The 17,494-nt window shown below is 34.5% G+C and overlaps 2 protein-coding genes across 2 annotated transcripts in view; both read left to right on the top strand.

Moving 5' to 3' along the window:
- The window catches only part of LOC126880251 (nuclear receptor-binding protein homolog), an 842,193-nt gene that overhangs the window by 345,417 nt on the left and 479,282 nt on the right, over positions 1-17,494 (top strand). The gene's annotated exons all lie outside the window — the stretch shown is intronic.
- On the top strand, positions 9,804-11,173 carry LOC126880253 (uncharacterized). The gene is made up of 2 exons (XM_050644021.1): positions 9,804-11,003; positions 11,062-11,173. The coding sequence occupies exon 1, from the start codon at positions 9,824-9,826 to the stop codon at positions 10,706-10,708; it is 885 nt and encodes a 294-aa protein (XP_050499978.1). The 5' UTR covers positions 9,804-9,823; the 3' UTR covers positions 10,709-11,003; positions 11,062-11,173.

Here is a 17,494-nt window from a genome sequence, read left to right on the forward strand (position 1 = left end):
TAATTCAGCACAGAGATATTTTTTCCGATTTCCTTCGACGAAAATTTTCCTCGGAAAATCCGGGTTGTCCCAACAAAATCTTTAATTTTCAACTAAAATTTAGGGAATAATTTATCAATAATTAAATAGCTTGGTGACATACAGCTCTTTTATAGTAGATTATATTGCCGGAAGAAGACGACAATCTAAAGACCGTGACACACACGCAAACTTTAAGTACGCGGGTTTAAAGATCTCGGACTTACTCGGCTCGCCGTCGGTGACAAACACGCAAACTTTAAGTACGCGGGTTAAAGATCGCGGATTTACTCGGCTAGCCGTCGGTGACACACGGCAGACTTACTCATAACTCATTGCGATGTTGTCGAGAGATGATTTGTGCTATTTAGGAATTTTATCGTATTATATTTTGAAAACTAATAAAATAAAAAATGACAAAATCGAAAAGTGTGGGTAAAGCACTGGCTTACGTTGTATTACACGTGAATTTAGTAAGAGAGTTACGTGAAGGTAAGGAAGATTTTCATAATTATTTCAGAATGCCTGAGATGGGGTAGGTACCAAGAACTTTTGCGCTTAGTTACACCAATTATAGCTAAACAAGATATGAGTAGATATTGTACATAAAATGGCGTCACCTTATAATGTGTCTAGAAATATGTATGTATTAAACTATGGCCACTTGTAATTTTTTATGGGGTCCTAAATATCGCCAGTATAAACGCTTACCAAACATAGATAATAACCCTAATAGGTAATACTGAATACATATACTAAACAACGAAGACAATTTATTAAAAAATTAGAATAGACCTAGTTAAAAGTTTTTGCAAATTAGGGGTGCATCCTCAGAATTACATTCTCATATTCGATAAGCTGTTATGAAATAATCTGGAATGCCTACACAAAACCGATCTAATCCACCACCAGGTAAAAAAGCCAAAAAAACATTGCAAATAATAACTTAAAATAGTTTTTTACGGTTTTATCAAAACTTATAAAATGTAACTTGTTTCCTTTCAACAATAAACGGTTCAATTATTTATAGGCAATTTTCTTAATTAGTGAAAATATAGGTATAACTTAAACGCAATAAACTAACGGCTCGCGGCTTGTAGCTCGAAGCAGTGATACACGTACGGGCTACGAGTAAGATTTCAAACCTGTTGGATCGGCGGCGTACTTACTCGGCGGACTTAAAGTACGCGTACTTACGGTGACACACGCGCGAAAAAGGTCGTCGAGCCATAAGTTCACGTACTTACTCGCGTGTGTCACCCCTTTAACAAATAGTTTAGCAACCATTAAATACGTAGTTATGAAAATAAATAGCATCCAGAATAATTATTATTCACTATACCTATCTAACGTACTTTTACGTAATTAAAATTGGGCTATTTTAGCAGTCTCAGGAATATTTTAAACAATTTTTTGGCTTTTAAACAAATATAATATCTCGGCAACTATTAGATTAAATTAAGTAAAAAACGGTGTTGGAAAGGTCGCGACAGGACGCTTTTTAAGAGAAAAAGGTTGAATTGTGTGGAGTTGTTCCTTAGATACAACCGGTCAAAGTTAACCGGTATTTGCGATGAAGTTATAAACAATAGCATGGTAATCTTCGAACCGATACCTTATTATAACTTCAAGAGATTCATAACATATAATAATAAAAACGATCGGTATTACGCGTGAAAAATACCAAAATTACTGAAATACCAAAAATCTGAAAGTTCAAAATCGGTGTTTTGGCCTCATTAAATTTATTTTATTCGAAGTACCTGGCCTATTTACTTGCCCAGATATTGTACTAAATTTTTTGGTTTCTAGTTAATTACCTTTGGTTAATAGTAACTAGTCGTGGTCTCAGTAAGTAAGAACAAATTCAATTGTTAAGTCGTTTCGCATAGTTATCAAGTACCGCCACAAAAAAACGCCGGTTTCAGTTATACTAAAAAATAAATTAACCCTCTATCCTTCCTTTCTTTCCTCAGTAATAACTGAAGACATCAACACCTCCCAGTTAAATAAGGTAAGAATTTTTTGTTATTATTTCCATACAGTCCGCTTTAAATTTGTTTGCGTAATAAACCAGCATCGCCTAATCGCCACCCCATAAGTTTTGGTATTCTAGCCGCGATCGTCTTGAATCAATTTCGTTGTTGTTTTGCCGGTTCAAGATCTATCGTATTTTTCGCATTGGATTAATTTATTTAAAATTATAATTGCAATCGGTATAGTATATTTGTCGTGTTAAAATCTAATTAAATCGTCGTATAGGTATCCTTTTTTGTGGTGTATAGAAAAACCTTGTTCTTCGGTCGACTATAGTTAGAACATTGAATTCGTGTTTTTGCTTCTGAACCCATCGCTTAGTGAAATCGATTTTGATTAATTAAATATATTTGATTTGGATATTTTGCAAACCTAAAAATAGTTTGTTTGAATTTAGTTTAATAAAATTTTAGTAATTGTTGAAAAAATATATACACCTAACTACTATTCTTGACATATTTAGTTTTTGTTCCATTTTATTTCTTCATCATTGATAATTTTTTGAAAGAATTTCAATATTTATTATTAAACATGCCTAAAAGTCAAAACGAACTAGACCAGGGCGCATCTGTAAAAATATTAGTACATTTGGACGTTGAGAGGTGACTCAAATTTTTTTGCAGAAATTGCTTGAAAATAAATCAAATAATAATATTTGGGTTATCCTCCCTCTCAAAAAGGTCCGAAACATTGTTTAAATAATCAAAATGTCAAAAAATTAAGGAAAAATTCGATTTTTTTCTTGGTTTTTTGATTATAACTTTAAAAGTATTCATTTCCGAGAAAAGTTGTACTGACATAAAAGTTGCGTAATTAAATTTCCTACAATATAGAAGTGGTTAGAAATTTAAAAAATAGTCACCCTTGTTGCAAAATAGCAATAATTGCGAAAAAAACCATACAAAAACAAGTATTCGCATTTTACGTTTTTCAACCATTTATGCTACACTTAGGACCTTCATATTTCACCCACAAAAACTTTATGATACGGTAAAATATTACTGTAAATTTCATTAAGATGGGTTCAATAGATTTTGCAAAATAAATTTTGCAATCCAGCTTTCGTAAAAAAAAATCATTTTTTGAAAATGTTACAGGACTGAAAGTAAAGCAGATAGCAAGTTGAATTTTTTTTGCGTATAGATATCTACTGTAGCTTTCGTGTGCAATTTTGCAAAATTAAAATCGATTAACACCACGGCGTCAGGAATTTTTTTAAATAAACAATAATTATTGGTGCTACGCGCAGGACAGCGGATAGTTTCCTCTGATTGGTTACCTTTGATAATGATTGATACTATTCCGATGGGTGAGTTGCGGAATTTAATTAAACATGGATATAATAAAACAAACGGTAATTTTATTTTTGCAACAACGAAAATGTGTTCGTTTAGGTCTCTCGGAGAGGGTCGCGTCGGTATGTGTGAATGGTTCGCATGCTGCGTAGTGACTAAAGAAAGCAACCACAAACGATGATCATGTTTGTATTCCTTTTCCCCTGACCAGATGATCACATAAATCACTATCAGGTCTGGCGTCTACTTTTACGGTTTTTAAGAAAAACAATTTCGAATGCATAGCTAGCTGTTGACACATTAACTGTCTGATAAAATACTTAATTAATGAGGGTGCAGTTTGTTGCCGCATAGACGAACAACAGATGTCACAGGGTAAGGCCATAACCTTCGTATTTGAATATGCAGTTTGAATGACTAACGTTGTTTTGTTTTTGAGAAAAAATATTAAAATTACAATTAGCAAAAATAGTAATTAAAGCGTATCGCTATACACCCCCTTCTGAGAGACTAAAACGATAGATAATATATAATATATACAAATTACATATAATGAAAATTGAAAATAGGAAAAAAAATAATGCAAAGTTTATACAAGGAGAAAGAAAAAAAAATCACTTGATTCACTTTGAACTAACATTTTCTTGGTAAGTTCCAGTAAATCTTGCTTTCCTCTTCGGTCTGTTGTTGTTTGTTTTGCTGGTCATTTCTTTTGTTTCGTGATGGGTAGAGTCGTGAAGTTCGTAAGCAGGTTTCAATCTGTCTATGGAAATTGTTGATTCCTTCCCGTTTACCCGGACTACAAAAGTCTTGTCATCTCGCTTAACAACTGGAAAAGGACCGTGATATGGGTTTTCTAAGCTGCTCTTGATTGTATCACGGCGGATGAAAACGTGAGAGGTGGTTTTCATGTCTTTGAAAATGAAGGTTCTTTTGGATCCATGATGCGACGGTTGCGTAGGACGGAGGTTTTCGAAATGGTTTCGAAGTGTTTTTAAATAAATGTGAGCATTGTCGTCGGTGTTTCTTTGTGACGAAAACAATAGTTCACCTGGCAAACACAATGGTTCTCCGTACACGAGTTCGGCGGCGGAAGTACCTAAATCTTCTCTCCACGCTGCTCGTATGCCCAGTAACACTGAAGGTAGGCTTTCGGTCCATCGGATGTTTTCATGACATCGAATTGCTGCTTTTAACTGTCGATGAAACCTTTCTACCATTCCATTTGCTTGCGGATGATAGGCGGTTGTCCTTAAATGGGAAGTTCCAGTTAATTTGCATAATGACTTGAAAAGATGCGATTCGAATTGTCGGCCTTGATCTGTTGTGATGCGCTTGGGAGTGCCGAAACGAGCTATCCAACCAGAAAAAAATGTTCTGGCTACTGTGTCTGCTTCTTGATTAGGCATCGGGAAAGCTTCTGGCCAACGTGTGAAACGATCGACACATGTTAAACAGTATCTGTTTCCTTCTGAGACCGGCATCACTATAATGTCTATGTGGACATGTTCGAATCGGCTGGAAGGTGGTAGGAAACTTCCAGTAGGTGAAACAATGTGGCGCGATATTTTCGATTTTTGGCACTGTATACACGCTCGAGTCCATTTCCTCACATCTGATTTAATGGATGGCCAAACATATCGCTGTGTGATCATCTTCACAGAACTGTTGATTCCGGGATGTGCTAGGTTATGCATGGTGCGAAAAATTGCCATTCGAAGTGGTTTCGGTACAAATGGTCTGGCTGTAGATGTTGATATGTCACAGTACAAACTCACGTTTTGTTCGGAAAAGCGTATTTTCTTCATTTGGAGTGATGTTTTCTCACTTAAAAAAGTTTGCAGTTCTGGATCAGTTTCTTGTGCGAGAGCTAAGTCAGTGATGTCGATATCTTTCTTGATGCTATCGACTCGAGATAGTGCGTCTGCCACAATATTTGTTAAACCAGAAATGTGCTGAATGTTAGTGCAAAACTGTCCTATATAGTCTAAATATCTAAACTGTCTAGGACTACATTTATCTAGCTTCTGAGTAAAGGCGAAGGTGATTGGTTTCTGGTCTGTGTATATCGTTATGTCCTTGCCTTCGATCATATGTCTGAAGTGTTTTATGGCTAGATATATAGCTAATAGTTCTCTGTCGTATGCACTATATTTCTTTTCGCTAGGTGAGAATTTCTTAGAAAAGAAAGCTAAAGGTTTCATACCTGTATTCGTTTTTTGTTGTAGTACAGCTCCCGCACAAAAATCAGAAGCGTCACAAGTGATGGAGATATCAACATCGTTTACAGGGTGGCTCAGTAAAGCAGCGTTAGCTAAACTGTTTTTGCAGTCGTCAAAGGCTTGGATTCGCTGTGGTGTCCATTCGATTGGTGCTTTTCCTTTGACATTACCTTTTAGGGCATCATGTAGTGGTGCTTGTAGCTCAGCTGCATTGGGTATGAACCTGCGGTAGAAGTTTAACATACCTAGAAATCTGCGTAGGTCTTTCACTGTTTTTGGCTGAGTGAAATTCTGTACAGCTGCTACTTTTTCTTGTGGAGGTGTGAGTCCTCCGTCTGATACTGTGTATCCCAAAAAGGTAATCTCGTTTTTGCCGAATTGACACTTCGCTGGATTTATCACAACGCCAAACTGCTTGAGCCTTTTGAAAATCTCTCCTAAATGCGACATATGCTGCTCTTCGGATTCTGATGCAATGAGAATGTCATCGATGTAGGCGTAGGCGAAGTCTAGACCACGTAAAATCTCGTCTATGAAACGCTGGAATGTCTGTCCTGCGTTTCGTAAACCAAAAGGCATATATAAGTATTCGTACAGCCCAAATGGTGTGGTAACGGCGGTTTTTGGTATGTCATCGGTGGCTACTGGTATCTGGTTGTATGCTCTCACTAAATCTATTGTAGAGAAAATTGTCTTACCAGCTAGCGCCTGACCGAAATCTTCGATGTGCGGAATTGGATATCGATCTGGAACTGTTTTTTGGTTGAGACGTCGATAATCTCCGCCTCCATTCCTCACCTTTCTTCGGGACCATGTGCAGTGGAGTAGACCAGTTACTTTTCGATGGTCTTATGATGCCTAGCCGTAGAAGATTTTCGAACTCTTTTTTAGCCCATTGCAGTTTGTCAGGTGCTAATCGTCGAGGCTTCGAAAAAACGGGTGGACCTGGTGTTGTATCGATGTGGTGCTTCGTTTGATGTTGAATGTCTTTCACGATACCGGCGGGTCGCGTGATTTCCGGAAATCGTAGCAGCAGTTCGTGGTAACGCGACGCTTCCGCGATAGTCTTTACGCTGCCGTCGAAACACTCTTTAACGAGTCCCTTTGTTCGAAGGGTTGTCGTACTGTCTACTAAGCACTGGTTAGCAATGTCCACTAGGAGCGCGAAATGGGAAAGAAAATCGGCTCCGATAATGGGCTTTGAAATGTCCGCCACTACGAATCGCCACGTAAAATCACGCCGTAGTCCGATGTTCAATGTCAAGTTCACATAGCCGTATGTCGCGATTTTAGTGTCATTGGCCGCGTATAGTTCGTATGAAGTCTTTTCGCGTGCACCCCGTACATATTTCCGCGGGAAAACGCACAGATCGGCACCGGTGTCGACTAAAAACTGTTTTTTTGTATCATAGCCTGTTACGTAAAGGCGGCGAGACTTTGGGCTTCGATCGGATGCCGCATCTACCGACTGCCCGCGACGTTTCCCTGGAGCTTGCACGGAGGAGAGCACTTTTGAGCTTGATCACCAAAACGGTAGTGGTACCAACAAATGTCACTATTATGTTCACTACTGTAGCTACTGTCTCTAGGATGTGGTCTTTGTCTTGAGTTGCTGCGGTTTCGACGGTATGTGTTAGCTTGTGCTCGAGCGCGCGACAAGCTAGCTAGCTGGATTTTCATGTCAGCTAATTCGGCTGTCAATTTCCCGATGGCCACTGCAATCCGATCTGAAACACTATTGTTGGCACTGGTCGTCATTTTCGATGTTCACTGTATTTATTAACCGGCAAAAGTATATTAAAAAAACTAACTTTTTTTTAAATTTTCGCGGCGGTTTAAAATACTCACGTCGGGGTCACCAATATTCCGATGGGTGAGTTGCGGAATTTAATTAAACATGGATATAATAAAACAAACGGTAATTTTATTTTTGCAACAACGAAAATGTGTTCGTTTAGGTCTCTCGGAGAGGGTCGCGTCGGTATGTGTGAATGGTTCGCATGCTGCGTAGTGACTAAAGAAAGCAACCACAAACGATGATCATGTTTGTATTCCTTTTCCCCTGACCAGATGATCACATAAATCACTATCAGGTCTGGCGTCTACTTTTACGGTTTTTAAGAAAAACAATTTCGAATGCATAGCTAGCTGTTGACACATTAACTGTCTGATAAAATACTTAATTAATGAGGGTGCAGTTTGTTGCCGCATAGACGAACAACAGATGTCACAGGGTAAGGCCATAACCTTCGTATTTGAATATGCAGTTTGAATGACTAACGTTGTTTTGTTTTTGAGAAAAAATATTAAAATTACAATTAGCAAAAATAGTAATTAAAGCGTATCGCTATAATACATTTTAATTTTTATTAAATTTCGATATAAATAAATAAATTTGTTTATTGCAAAATAAAAACACATACTCTATCCTTGGAAATAACTTTTATTAGCAAAAACTTTCTTTGTTCATATATTTTAACTTAAAAAATAAAAGTTTATTATTTTTAAACATATGCAATTGTTTAAATAATATTTCGCAAACAATAATAAAATTAGTTTGATTTTTGTGGAATTAAAATATTAAATTACAACATATATATATATATATATATATATATATATATATATATATATATATATATATATATATATATATATATATATATATATATATAAGATGGTGGTATTCTTGACTGTAGATTTATATATCAAGTAGTGACTCTTGAGGATGCAGTCAGTTTATTTGGCCCACAAGACAAAGAAAACTCTTTGACTTACTGTCAAGCTTTCGAATTATATTTAATTCTTTTTCAAGACATCTACAAAATTTATAAATATAAAAATTAAGTAATTACAATGTATATTTTGTTTACTCACTAGTCGTTGAGATTGGTTGAAAAAGTTGAAACTTTACTAGAAGGACAATCACACACATATTAAAATATTTAAATAATTTTAGTCAATCTATTACATTATGTTGTGTCCATGGTTCGTTGTTCAACATGTATGAAGTGTATACCATTTCTTTAGAAGGAAAGCAAAACCAGTAACAATAGTTTTTTTTTTATAATTACAGTTATTAATTTGATTGATGTAAAGTAAATTAGTCCAGTCAATGTGTCTACCAGCATAAAATGAATTTTTAATGGTGGAATGTACGATAGAAAATCAGATTATGATGTTGTGTCAAATGTTTGTTGATATGCTAATATGTAACAATAAATGTTACTTAATTTGTCTATATCTGACTTTCTATTTATACATTTTCTATTTTTCTGGATGTGTGTCATTTCTACAAATAACCTTTTCTGTTCATTTTTCACCCTCTCTAAGATTGACGCTTGTGAAAAATTAAATGTATGATTTAGATTAATTGAGTGATCTGCTAATGCACAAGCTTGCGATTTTTTTGTATTAATATCACTTCTGTGGGAAATTATTCTGCTGTGTAATGTCCGAGATGTTTCTCCTATATAAACCTTATCGCAGTCTGAGCAAGGTATTTGATACACAACTTTTGAACTTTCCTTAGTCGTAAGTGGATCTTTAGTTTTGGTGTATAAATGTGCTATAGTTTTAACGTTTCTGGTAGCAATTTTTATGTTTTCGAGTCCTTTAAATAATTTGAGAAGTTTTGGTGTTAAGAATGGAATATAAGGTAAAGATCCAAATGTTTGTGGTGTTGTTGGTACTAAGGTGTCGATTGTTGGGCTAGTGTTTCTTTCTTGGCTTGCCATATTCACTGTGGGTGGTTTTTTATTGTTGGTATTGTCAATCAATGTGATGGAAGCTGGAGAGGTAGCAGTACTAAAAATTAATTTATTAAGTAGTCCTACTGGATAAGAGTTTTCCATTAATATGTTTTTTAGTCTCTTCAAACTCTTTTCTCTATATGTTGGATGAGATATTTTTATTACTCGACTTTTTAGTCCCAAAATTAATTTTATTTTTGTTCTTGTAGGATGTTCAGAATAGTAATTTATGAATCTATTGCTAGAAATCGGTTTTCGATACCATTCTGTTTTGAGACTATTATCTTGAGTGCGATGGACTAGCATATCCAGAAAAGGGAGACTGTTGTTTTGTTCTCTTTCTGCAGTGAACTGTAGTTGGCTACATTGGTTGTTGAAAATATTTAAATGAATGTTGAATGATAAAATAAATGAGGTTTTAAATATTTTCAACAACCAATGTAGCCAACTACAGTTCACTGCAGAAAGAGAAAAAAACAACAGTCTCCCTTTTCTGGATATGCTAGTCCATCGCACTCAAGATAATAGTCTCAAAACAGAATGGTATCGAAAACCGATTTCTAGCAATAGATTCATAAATTACTATTCTGAACATCCTACAAGAACAAAAATAAAATTAATTTTGGGACTAAAAAGTCGAGTAATAAAAATATCTCATCCAACATATAGAGAAAAGAGTTTGAAGAGACTAAAAAACATATTAATGGAAAACTCTTATCCAGTAGGACTACTTAATAAATTAATTTTTAGTACTGCTACCTCTCCAGCTTCCATCACATTGATTGACAATACCAACAATAAAAAACCACCCACAGTGAATATGGCAAGCCAAGAAAGAAACACTAGCCCAACAATCGACACCTTAGTACCAACAACACCACAAACATTTGGATCTTTACCTTATATTCCATTCTTAACACCAAAACTTCTCAAATTATTTAAAGGACTCGAAAACATAAAAATTGCTACCAGAAACGTTAAAACTATAGCACATTTATACACCAAAACTAAAGATCCACTTACGACTAAGGAAAGTTCAAAAGTTGTGTATCAAATACCTTGCTCAGACTGCGATAAGGTTTATATAGGAGAAACATCTCGGACATTACACAGCAGAATAATTTCCCACAGAAGTGATATTAATACAAAAAAATCGCAAGCTTGTGCATTAGCAGATCACTCAATTAATCTAAATCATACATTTAATTTTTCACAAGCGTCAATCTTAGAGAGGGTGAAAAATGAACAGAAAAGGTTATTTGTAGAAATGACACACATCCAGAAAAATAGAAAATGTATAAATAGAAAGTCAGATATAGACAAATTAAGTAACATTTATTGTTACATATTAGCATATCAACAAACATTTGACACAACATCATAATCTGATTTTCTATCGTACATTCCACCATTAAAAATTCATTTTATGCTGGTAGACACATTGACTGGACTAATTTACTTTACATCAATCAAATTAATAACTGTAATTATAAAAAAAAACTATTGTTACTGGTTTTGCTTTCCTTCTAAAGAAATGGTATACACTTCATACATGTTGAACAACGAACCATGGACACAACATAATGTAATAGATTGACTAAAATTATTTAAATATTTTAATATGTGTGTGATTGTCCTTCTAGTAAAGTTTCAACTTTTTCAACCAATCTCAACGACTAGTGAGTAAACAAAATATACATTGTAATTACTTAATTTTTATATTTATAAATTTTGTAGATGTCTTGAAAAAGAATTAAATATAATTCGAAAGCTTGACAGTAAGTCAAAGAGTTTTCTTTGTCTTGTGGGCCAAATAAACTGACTGCATCCTCAAGAGTCACTACTTGATATATATATATATATATATATATATATATATATATATATATATATATATATATATATATATATATATATATATATATATATATAATCGATAACCCTTCTACCCTAAGGTGTTGGGCATAAAGTCTGTTTTTATGCTTCGTACACAAACTTCCTCCAATCCTTCTTATTTTTGCCATTTTCTTCGCTTGTTCTTTAGTGACTCCTCTTTTGTCTAGGATGGCAGCGATTTCATCGTCCCAGGTCTTCATGGGCCTGCCCCTCGGTCTTTTCAGGTTTCTTCTCGCTTCCCAAACTTGTTTTACTGGCCTTCCTTTATCCATCCTAACCATGTGGCCGTACCATCTTAACTGGGCTGCTTCGATTTTCTTCTCTATTGGTTGGACTTTAAGGCGTTCTCTTATTTCCTCATTCCGTATCCTGTCCATCCTGGTCACACCTAGTACTCTTCTTAAATACTTCATTTCCATGCTTTGCAGTTTCTTCTTTAGTCTGGTGGTGAGCGTCCAGCTTTCACATCCAAATGTTAGGATAGGTACGAAAACTGTGTTGTAGATTGTTATCTTGGCTTTTTGGGATACTTCTTTTTTCGATAGAAATGTGCTCTTAATTGCATGGTATATGCGGGCTGCGCTTGCTATTCTGTTGTTTATCTCAGTATCGTGTGCACCCCTACTCTCTATTTGAACTCCCAGGTATTTGAAAGTTTCAACTTGTTCTAGGGTGTCGTTATTGATTTTAATTTTTGTACGTTTATCTGTTTTCCCACATATCATGACCTTAGTCTTACTTTCGTTAATCCTCAGATTACGTTTTTCAAGTTTATCCCTCCATATTTGGAGGTTTCTCTGTAGTGCGGCCTCATCTCTTCCAAACACAACGAGATCATCTGCAAATGCACATTCTGCTATCTGTATCATTTCGAGATTTCTATGTCCAACATATATTTTCGATGTTTCTTCTCTGGTTTCCTTCATTACATCATCTAGAACAATATTGAACAAGATGGGGCCTAGTACACCTCCTTGTCTTAAGCCATCATTAACTATAAACTCGTCCGATTCCATATTATCTGTTCTTACTCTATTTCTTGTGTTTTTGTATAGGCTCATAATAGCTTTTCTGAGTTTAGTGTCTACTTCCCTGTTCATTAGGCTTTTGTCGATTTCTATCCTTGGTGTTCTGTCAAATGCTTTTTCTAGATCTATAAAAGCTTGGTGTAGTTCTGTGCTTGTATTTCGCGTATTTTGTATTAGCTGCTTGAGTGTGAAAATATGGTCATGAATGCTTCTTCCCTTCCTGAATCCGCTTTGTGACTGTTCCAGTTTGTGGTCCACTTCTTGTAATAATTTTTTCTCTAGTACTCGTTCGTAGACTTTGGAAGGAATACTCAGGAGGGTTATACCTCTATAATTACTGCAGTCTCGTCTGTCTCCTTTTTTGAAAATGGGTAAAATAATTCCCACTTCCCAGTCTTTTGGGACCTTACTCTCATTCCATGCTTTATTGCAAACTTTTCTGAGCATTTCATTTCCATTTTCTCCCATATTTTTTAGCATTTCCGCGGATATCTTATCATAGCCAGCTGCCTTTCCTCTTTTAAGCTTACATATTATTTCTTTTATTTCATCTGTTGTTATTTCGGTTTGATTTTGGTTTTCAAGTGCATTTTCTTCGGTGTTATCTGATTTATTATTGGAGTCTTCTTGGGTCAAGAGGTTTTCAAAATATTCTCTCCATCTGTTTATGATTCTTTCGTTCTCGCAGAGAATGTGGCCATTTTCATTTTTAATTTGTTTTGGTGTTTGTTGTACCTTCTCTGCTCTTAGACTTCTCAGGGTTTTGTAAAATAATTTTTGATTAGTGTGGTAGTCTTTCTCCATTTTATTGCCAAAGTCCTCCCAGCTCTTCTTTTTCGCTTCCATAACCATGTCTTTTACTTTTGCCCTCTGCTGTTTATATTTTTGATAGCTTTCTGGGCTCTGCTTCCCTAGGTATTTCTTCCACGCTAACTTTTTTAATTTGACCTCTTCTTTTATTTCATTACTCCACCAATTTGTGCACTTCTTGTTTTTATTAATTATAGTCATTCCGACAACAAAATATAGAGTAAGAAAATAATATATTAGATAAAGATTGGAAGAAATTTTGGTGAAAATCAACTTGTGTGAATCGAACACCGCTGTCCTGCGCGTAGCACCAAAAATTATTGTTTATTTAAAAAATTTCCTGACGCCGTGGTAATTAAACGATTTTAATTTTGCAAATTTGAAATGAAAGGTACAGTACACTTCTATAAGCAAAAAAATTTCAACTTGCTATCTTTATTTTCAGTCCTGTAACATTTTGAAAAAATGATTTTTTTTTGCGAAAGCTGGATTGCAAAATTTATTTTGCAAAATGTATTAAACCGATCGTAATGAAATTTAGAGTATTGTGTTACTGTATCATAAAGTTTTTCTGGGTGAAATATGAAGGTCACAAGTGTAGCATAAATGGTTGAAAAACGTAAAATGCGAATACTTGTTTTTGTATGGTTTTTTCGCAATTATTGCTATTTTGCAACTAGGGTGACTATTTTTTAAATTGTTAACCAATTCTATATTGTAGAAAATTTAATTAGGTACGCAACTTTTATGTCAGTACAACTTTTCTCGGAAATGAACACTTTTAAAGTTATAATCAAAAAACGAAGAAAAAATCTAATTTTTCCTTATTTTTTTGACATTTTGATTATTTAAACAATGTTCCGGACCTTTTTGAGAGAGAGGATAACTCAAAAATAATTATTTGATTTATTTTTAAGCAATTTCTGCAAAAAAATTTGAGTCACCTCTCAACGTCCATCTCAAAACAGATGCGCCCTGGACTAAACTTAAATTGGAGCGATTATACTCTAAACGTGAAACTATCTTTCGTATGGCTCAATTATGTTACGATGCCGGGTCGGCCTTAGAAAAAGATCCAGGAAATGCCTCAAGAATGCGTAACTTTGCAGTAAGATATAGTACGTTCGAAAAAACTCGTATCAGAATATGAGTAAATTGTTCAAGATATCGTTATATTAAAACAAGAGATGGAGCCAGATGCTGGCGTTGCTTACCATACGCATTTAGATGCATTTTATGATCTCTACTCCAATATTGAATATTTAGCTTCATTATTAATAAATAAACCTGTTGTTTCGATTAATAATCCCAATATTACTAATAATTCAATTATTAAAATGCCTAAATTTGAATTAGTTAAGTTTGATGGTGAAGATATATCTCTGTGGCCTGTTTTCTATGAAAATTTCAAACAATTTGTTCATAACAAAATAGAATATCCCAAGTCCGATAAGCTGCAGTATTTGTTGAGTTGTATTTCCGGGAAAGCCTTGAAAAGCTGTAGCTCAATAGAACCCATTCCTAATAATTATGATATTATTTGGAATATGCTTGTTGAAAGATATAATGATAAAAAATATTTGTTTAATCTCTATATGGATCGAATTGTTAATTTTCGCGGTTTGCAATCTAATAATGCATCCTATTTGGAAATATTTTTGGAAAAGTTTGATACTAATGTTTCTGCACTAAAACGATTAAATCTCGATAATTTAGATGATCATATTTTAACTTATTTAGCTATGTTAAAATTACCACAAGATACCATAGATTCATTTTATTTAATAAGAAATAATAATGATTTACCCGTTTATGATGAGTTATTGAAATTTTTACGCCAACGTAGTAAAGCTCTTATTAAAAATGATAGATCAAGGAATTCCAAAAATAATTTTTCGTTTCAAAAACCGAACAAATCGTTACATTTGCAAGAACAGAATACGTATTCCTCTATAGATTGTGTTGTTTGTAAAAAAGGCCCACATTTAATTAAAGACTGTAAGCACTTTTTAGGGCTACCATTTGAATCCAGATTTAAATTAGTGAAGAAAAATAATTTATGTTTAAATTTTTTTTTTAAGCATCGAGTATCCAATTGTCCGTCAAAATTTTCTTGTGTTAAATGCAAAGCTAGGCACGATTCATTTTTGCATAAGCCAAATACTACTCGGCCTAATGAAAATGTTCCATTTCCCTCCACTAGTACTGAGCCTACCTCTGGTTCTTCTGATAATCCTTCTAGTTTACATGTCCGCCATTCTAAAAATATCCCAAATGAATCAGAATCGAGTTCTGTTAGTCTCTTTGGGACAATAATGGTTAAAGTTGTTGATAAATGGGGTAGTGCTCACAAGGTTAGATTTTTGTTAGATAGTGGTTCTTCTGCTAATTTTCTTACTTTTGATTGTTCCCGAAAATTAGGCCTAAGTTATTCGAAATTAAATGTGACAGTCTCTGGTATAGGAGGCTCAACCACCCCGATAGTAGGTAAAACCAACATTGTTATCTTTTTCCATTTTGATAAAAAAATACAATATCCTACAGAAGTGTTGCTTATAGACACAATCTCTAATAAGTTGCCAGATCAACCAGTTGATAAAGACTGTATTAACAGTATAGAACACTTGAATTTAGCTGACCCGAATTTCTTTTTTCCTGGCAAGATAGATGGCATTTTAGGCTTACCTGTCTTCTCAAATATCATTGGTTGTAATAGAGTGTCGTGCGAAGGTTCTCTATCAGCTATTGAAACTAGTTTAGGTTATGTAGTCATGGGCTCAGCTGCACCAAATTTTGAAAAAATCCACACATATTTGTCTTTCGTCTGTAACCCTTTGTTGAATATAGATTCCTTGGTCGAAAGAATGTATGAATTAGAGGATTTGCCCATTGTTACTAGTAGTTCATCACAAGATGAAATTTGTGAAAATTTATTTTTAGAAAATGTATCTAGAGATGCAGATGTTAGATACACAGTTTCGTTGCCGTTCCAAAATGATCCTAATGTACTGGGTGATTATTTTGTTCTTGCTAAAAATAGATTGTTGTCCTTAGAAAATCGCCTTGCACCAAATCCAGAACTTAGAAAGCTTTACTGTGATATCTTTCAAGACTATTTAGACCAAAAGCACATGAGTTTAGTTCCCATTCAAACCATTGATTCGTTGTCGTATTATATTCCCCATCATTGTGTTTTTAAACCAGATAGCCCTTCCACTCCTTGTAGAATAGTCTTTGATGCCTCTATGAAAGCTAGTAAAGGACCGTCATTAAATGAAATTCTTTATAAAGGTCCAAAATTGCAATTGTCGCTGATTTGAAACAAATGTATAGGCAGGTTAAAGTTGTTGAATCTCATTGTTTGTTTCAAAGAGTTTTGTGGAGATTTGATACCAATGATCCTATTTCTATTTTCTAATTAAATACTTTAACTTTTGGGGTAAAATCCTCACCATATCTTAGTCTCAGGGTAATAAAACAATTATGTAATGACGAATCTAAAAATTTTCCTGATGCTATCATCCCAATTTTAAGAGATATGTATGTAGACGATTATATTAGCAGTTTTCCAAATATTTCTGAAGCTATAGTTACACACACTCAGTTAGTTAATTTGTTTCAAAAAGGTGGTTTTAAATTAACCAAATGGATGTCGAACTCGAACGATCTACTATCGACAATCCCCGAATCCCTTCAATTGGTCAAAACCAAACAATTTGATAAGTCAGTCTCCAAAGTGTTAGGATTGCAATGGGAAGAAAAATTTGACAATTTTAGTTTTGGGTTAGAAATACCCTCATCGACCCGTTGTACAAAAAGAAACATGCTCTCACTTGTTGCTCGTATGTTTGATCCCTTGGGATTCCTATCTCCTATAACCCTCTTGCTTAAAATTTGGATAAAAAAACTTTGGACTCTAAAGGTAGATTGGGATAGTACTGTACCAAAAGAAATCGAAATAACATGGAAAAAGTTTCAAAATTAATTTCATGTCCTATACAAAATACAAATTCCACGCCATATAGCAGTTACACCTAATTCGTCGTTGTCTTTTGTAGGATTTTCAGATGCAAGTGCTGCTGGATATGGAGTCATTGTTTATTCCAGGGTTGTTAATTGTACAGGTCAAGTTAAAGTTACTTTACTGTACTCTAAATCTACAGTATCTCCAATGTCTAAAATAACTCTTCCTCGATTAGAGCTTTGTGGAGCGCTTCTTCTCTCAAAGTTTCTTTCACATGCTATTGAAACTTATTCTCCTAGACATAATATTGATAAAATTTTTGCCTTAGTGATTCCATGATTGTCTTAAATTGGATAAAGTCCTCAGAGAAAAATCTCAAATTATTTGTTCAAAATAGTGTTGTTACAATTCATAAGATGGTTCCGTCACAGTATTGGTTTTTTGTTCCTGGAAAGGAAAATGTTGTTGATTG

Source organism: Diabrotica virgifera, chromosome 2 (assembly GCF_917563875.1).
Source record: "Diabrotica virgifera virgifera chromosome 2, PGI_DIABVI_V3a".
Classification (NCBI taxonomy): domain Eukaryota; kingdom Metazoa; phylum Arthropoda; class Insecta; order Coleoptera; family Chrysomelidae; genus Diabrotica; species Diabrotica virgifera.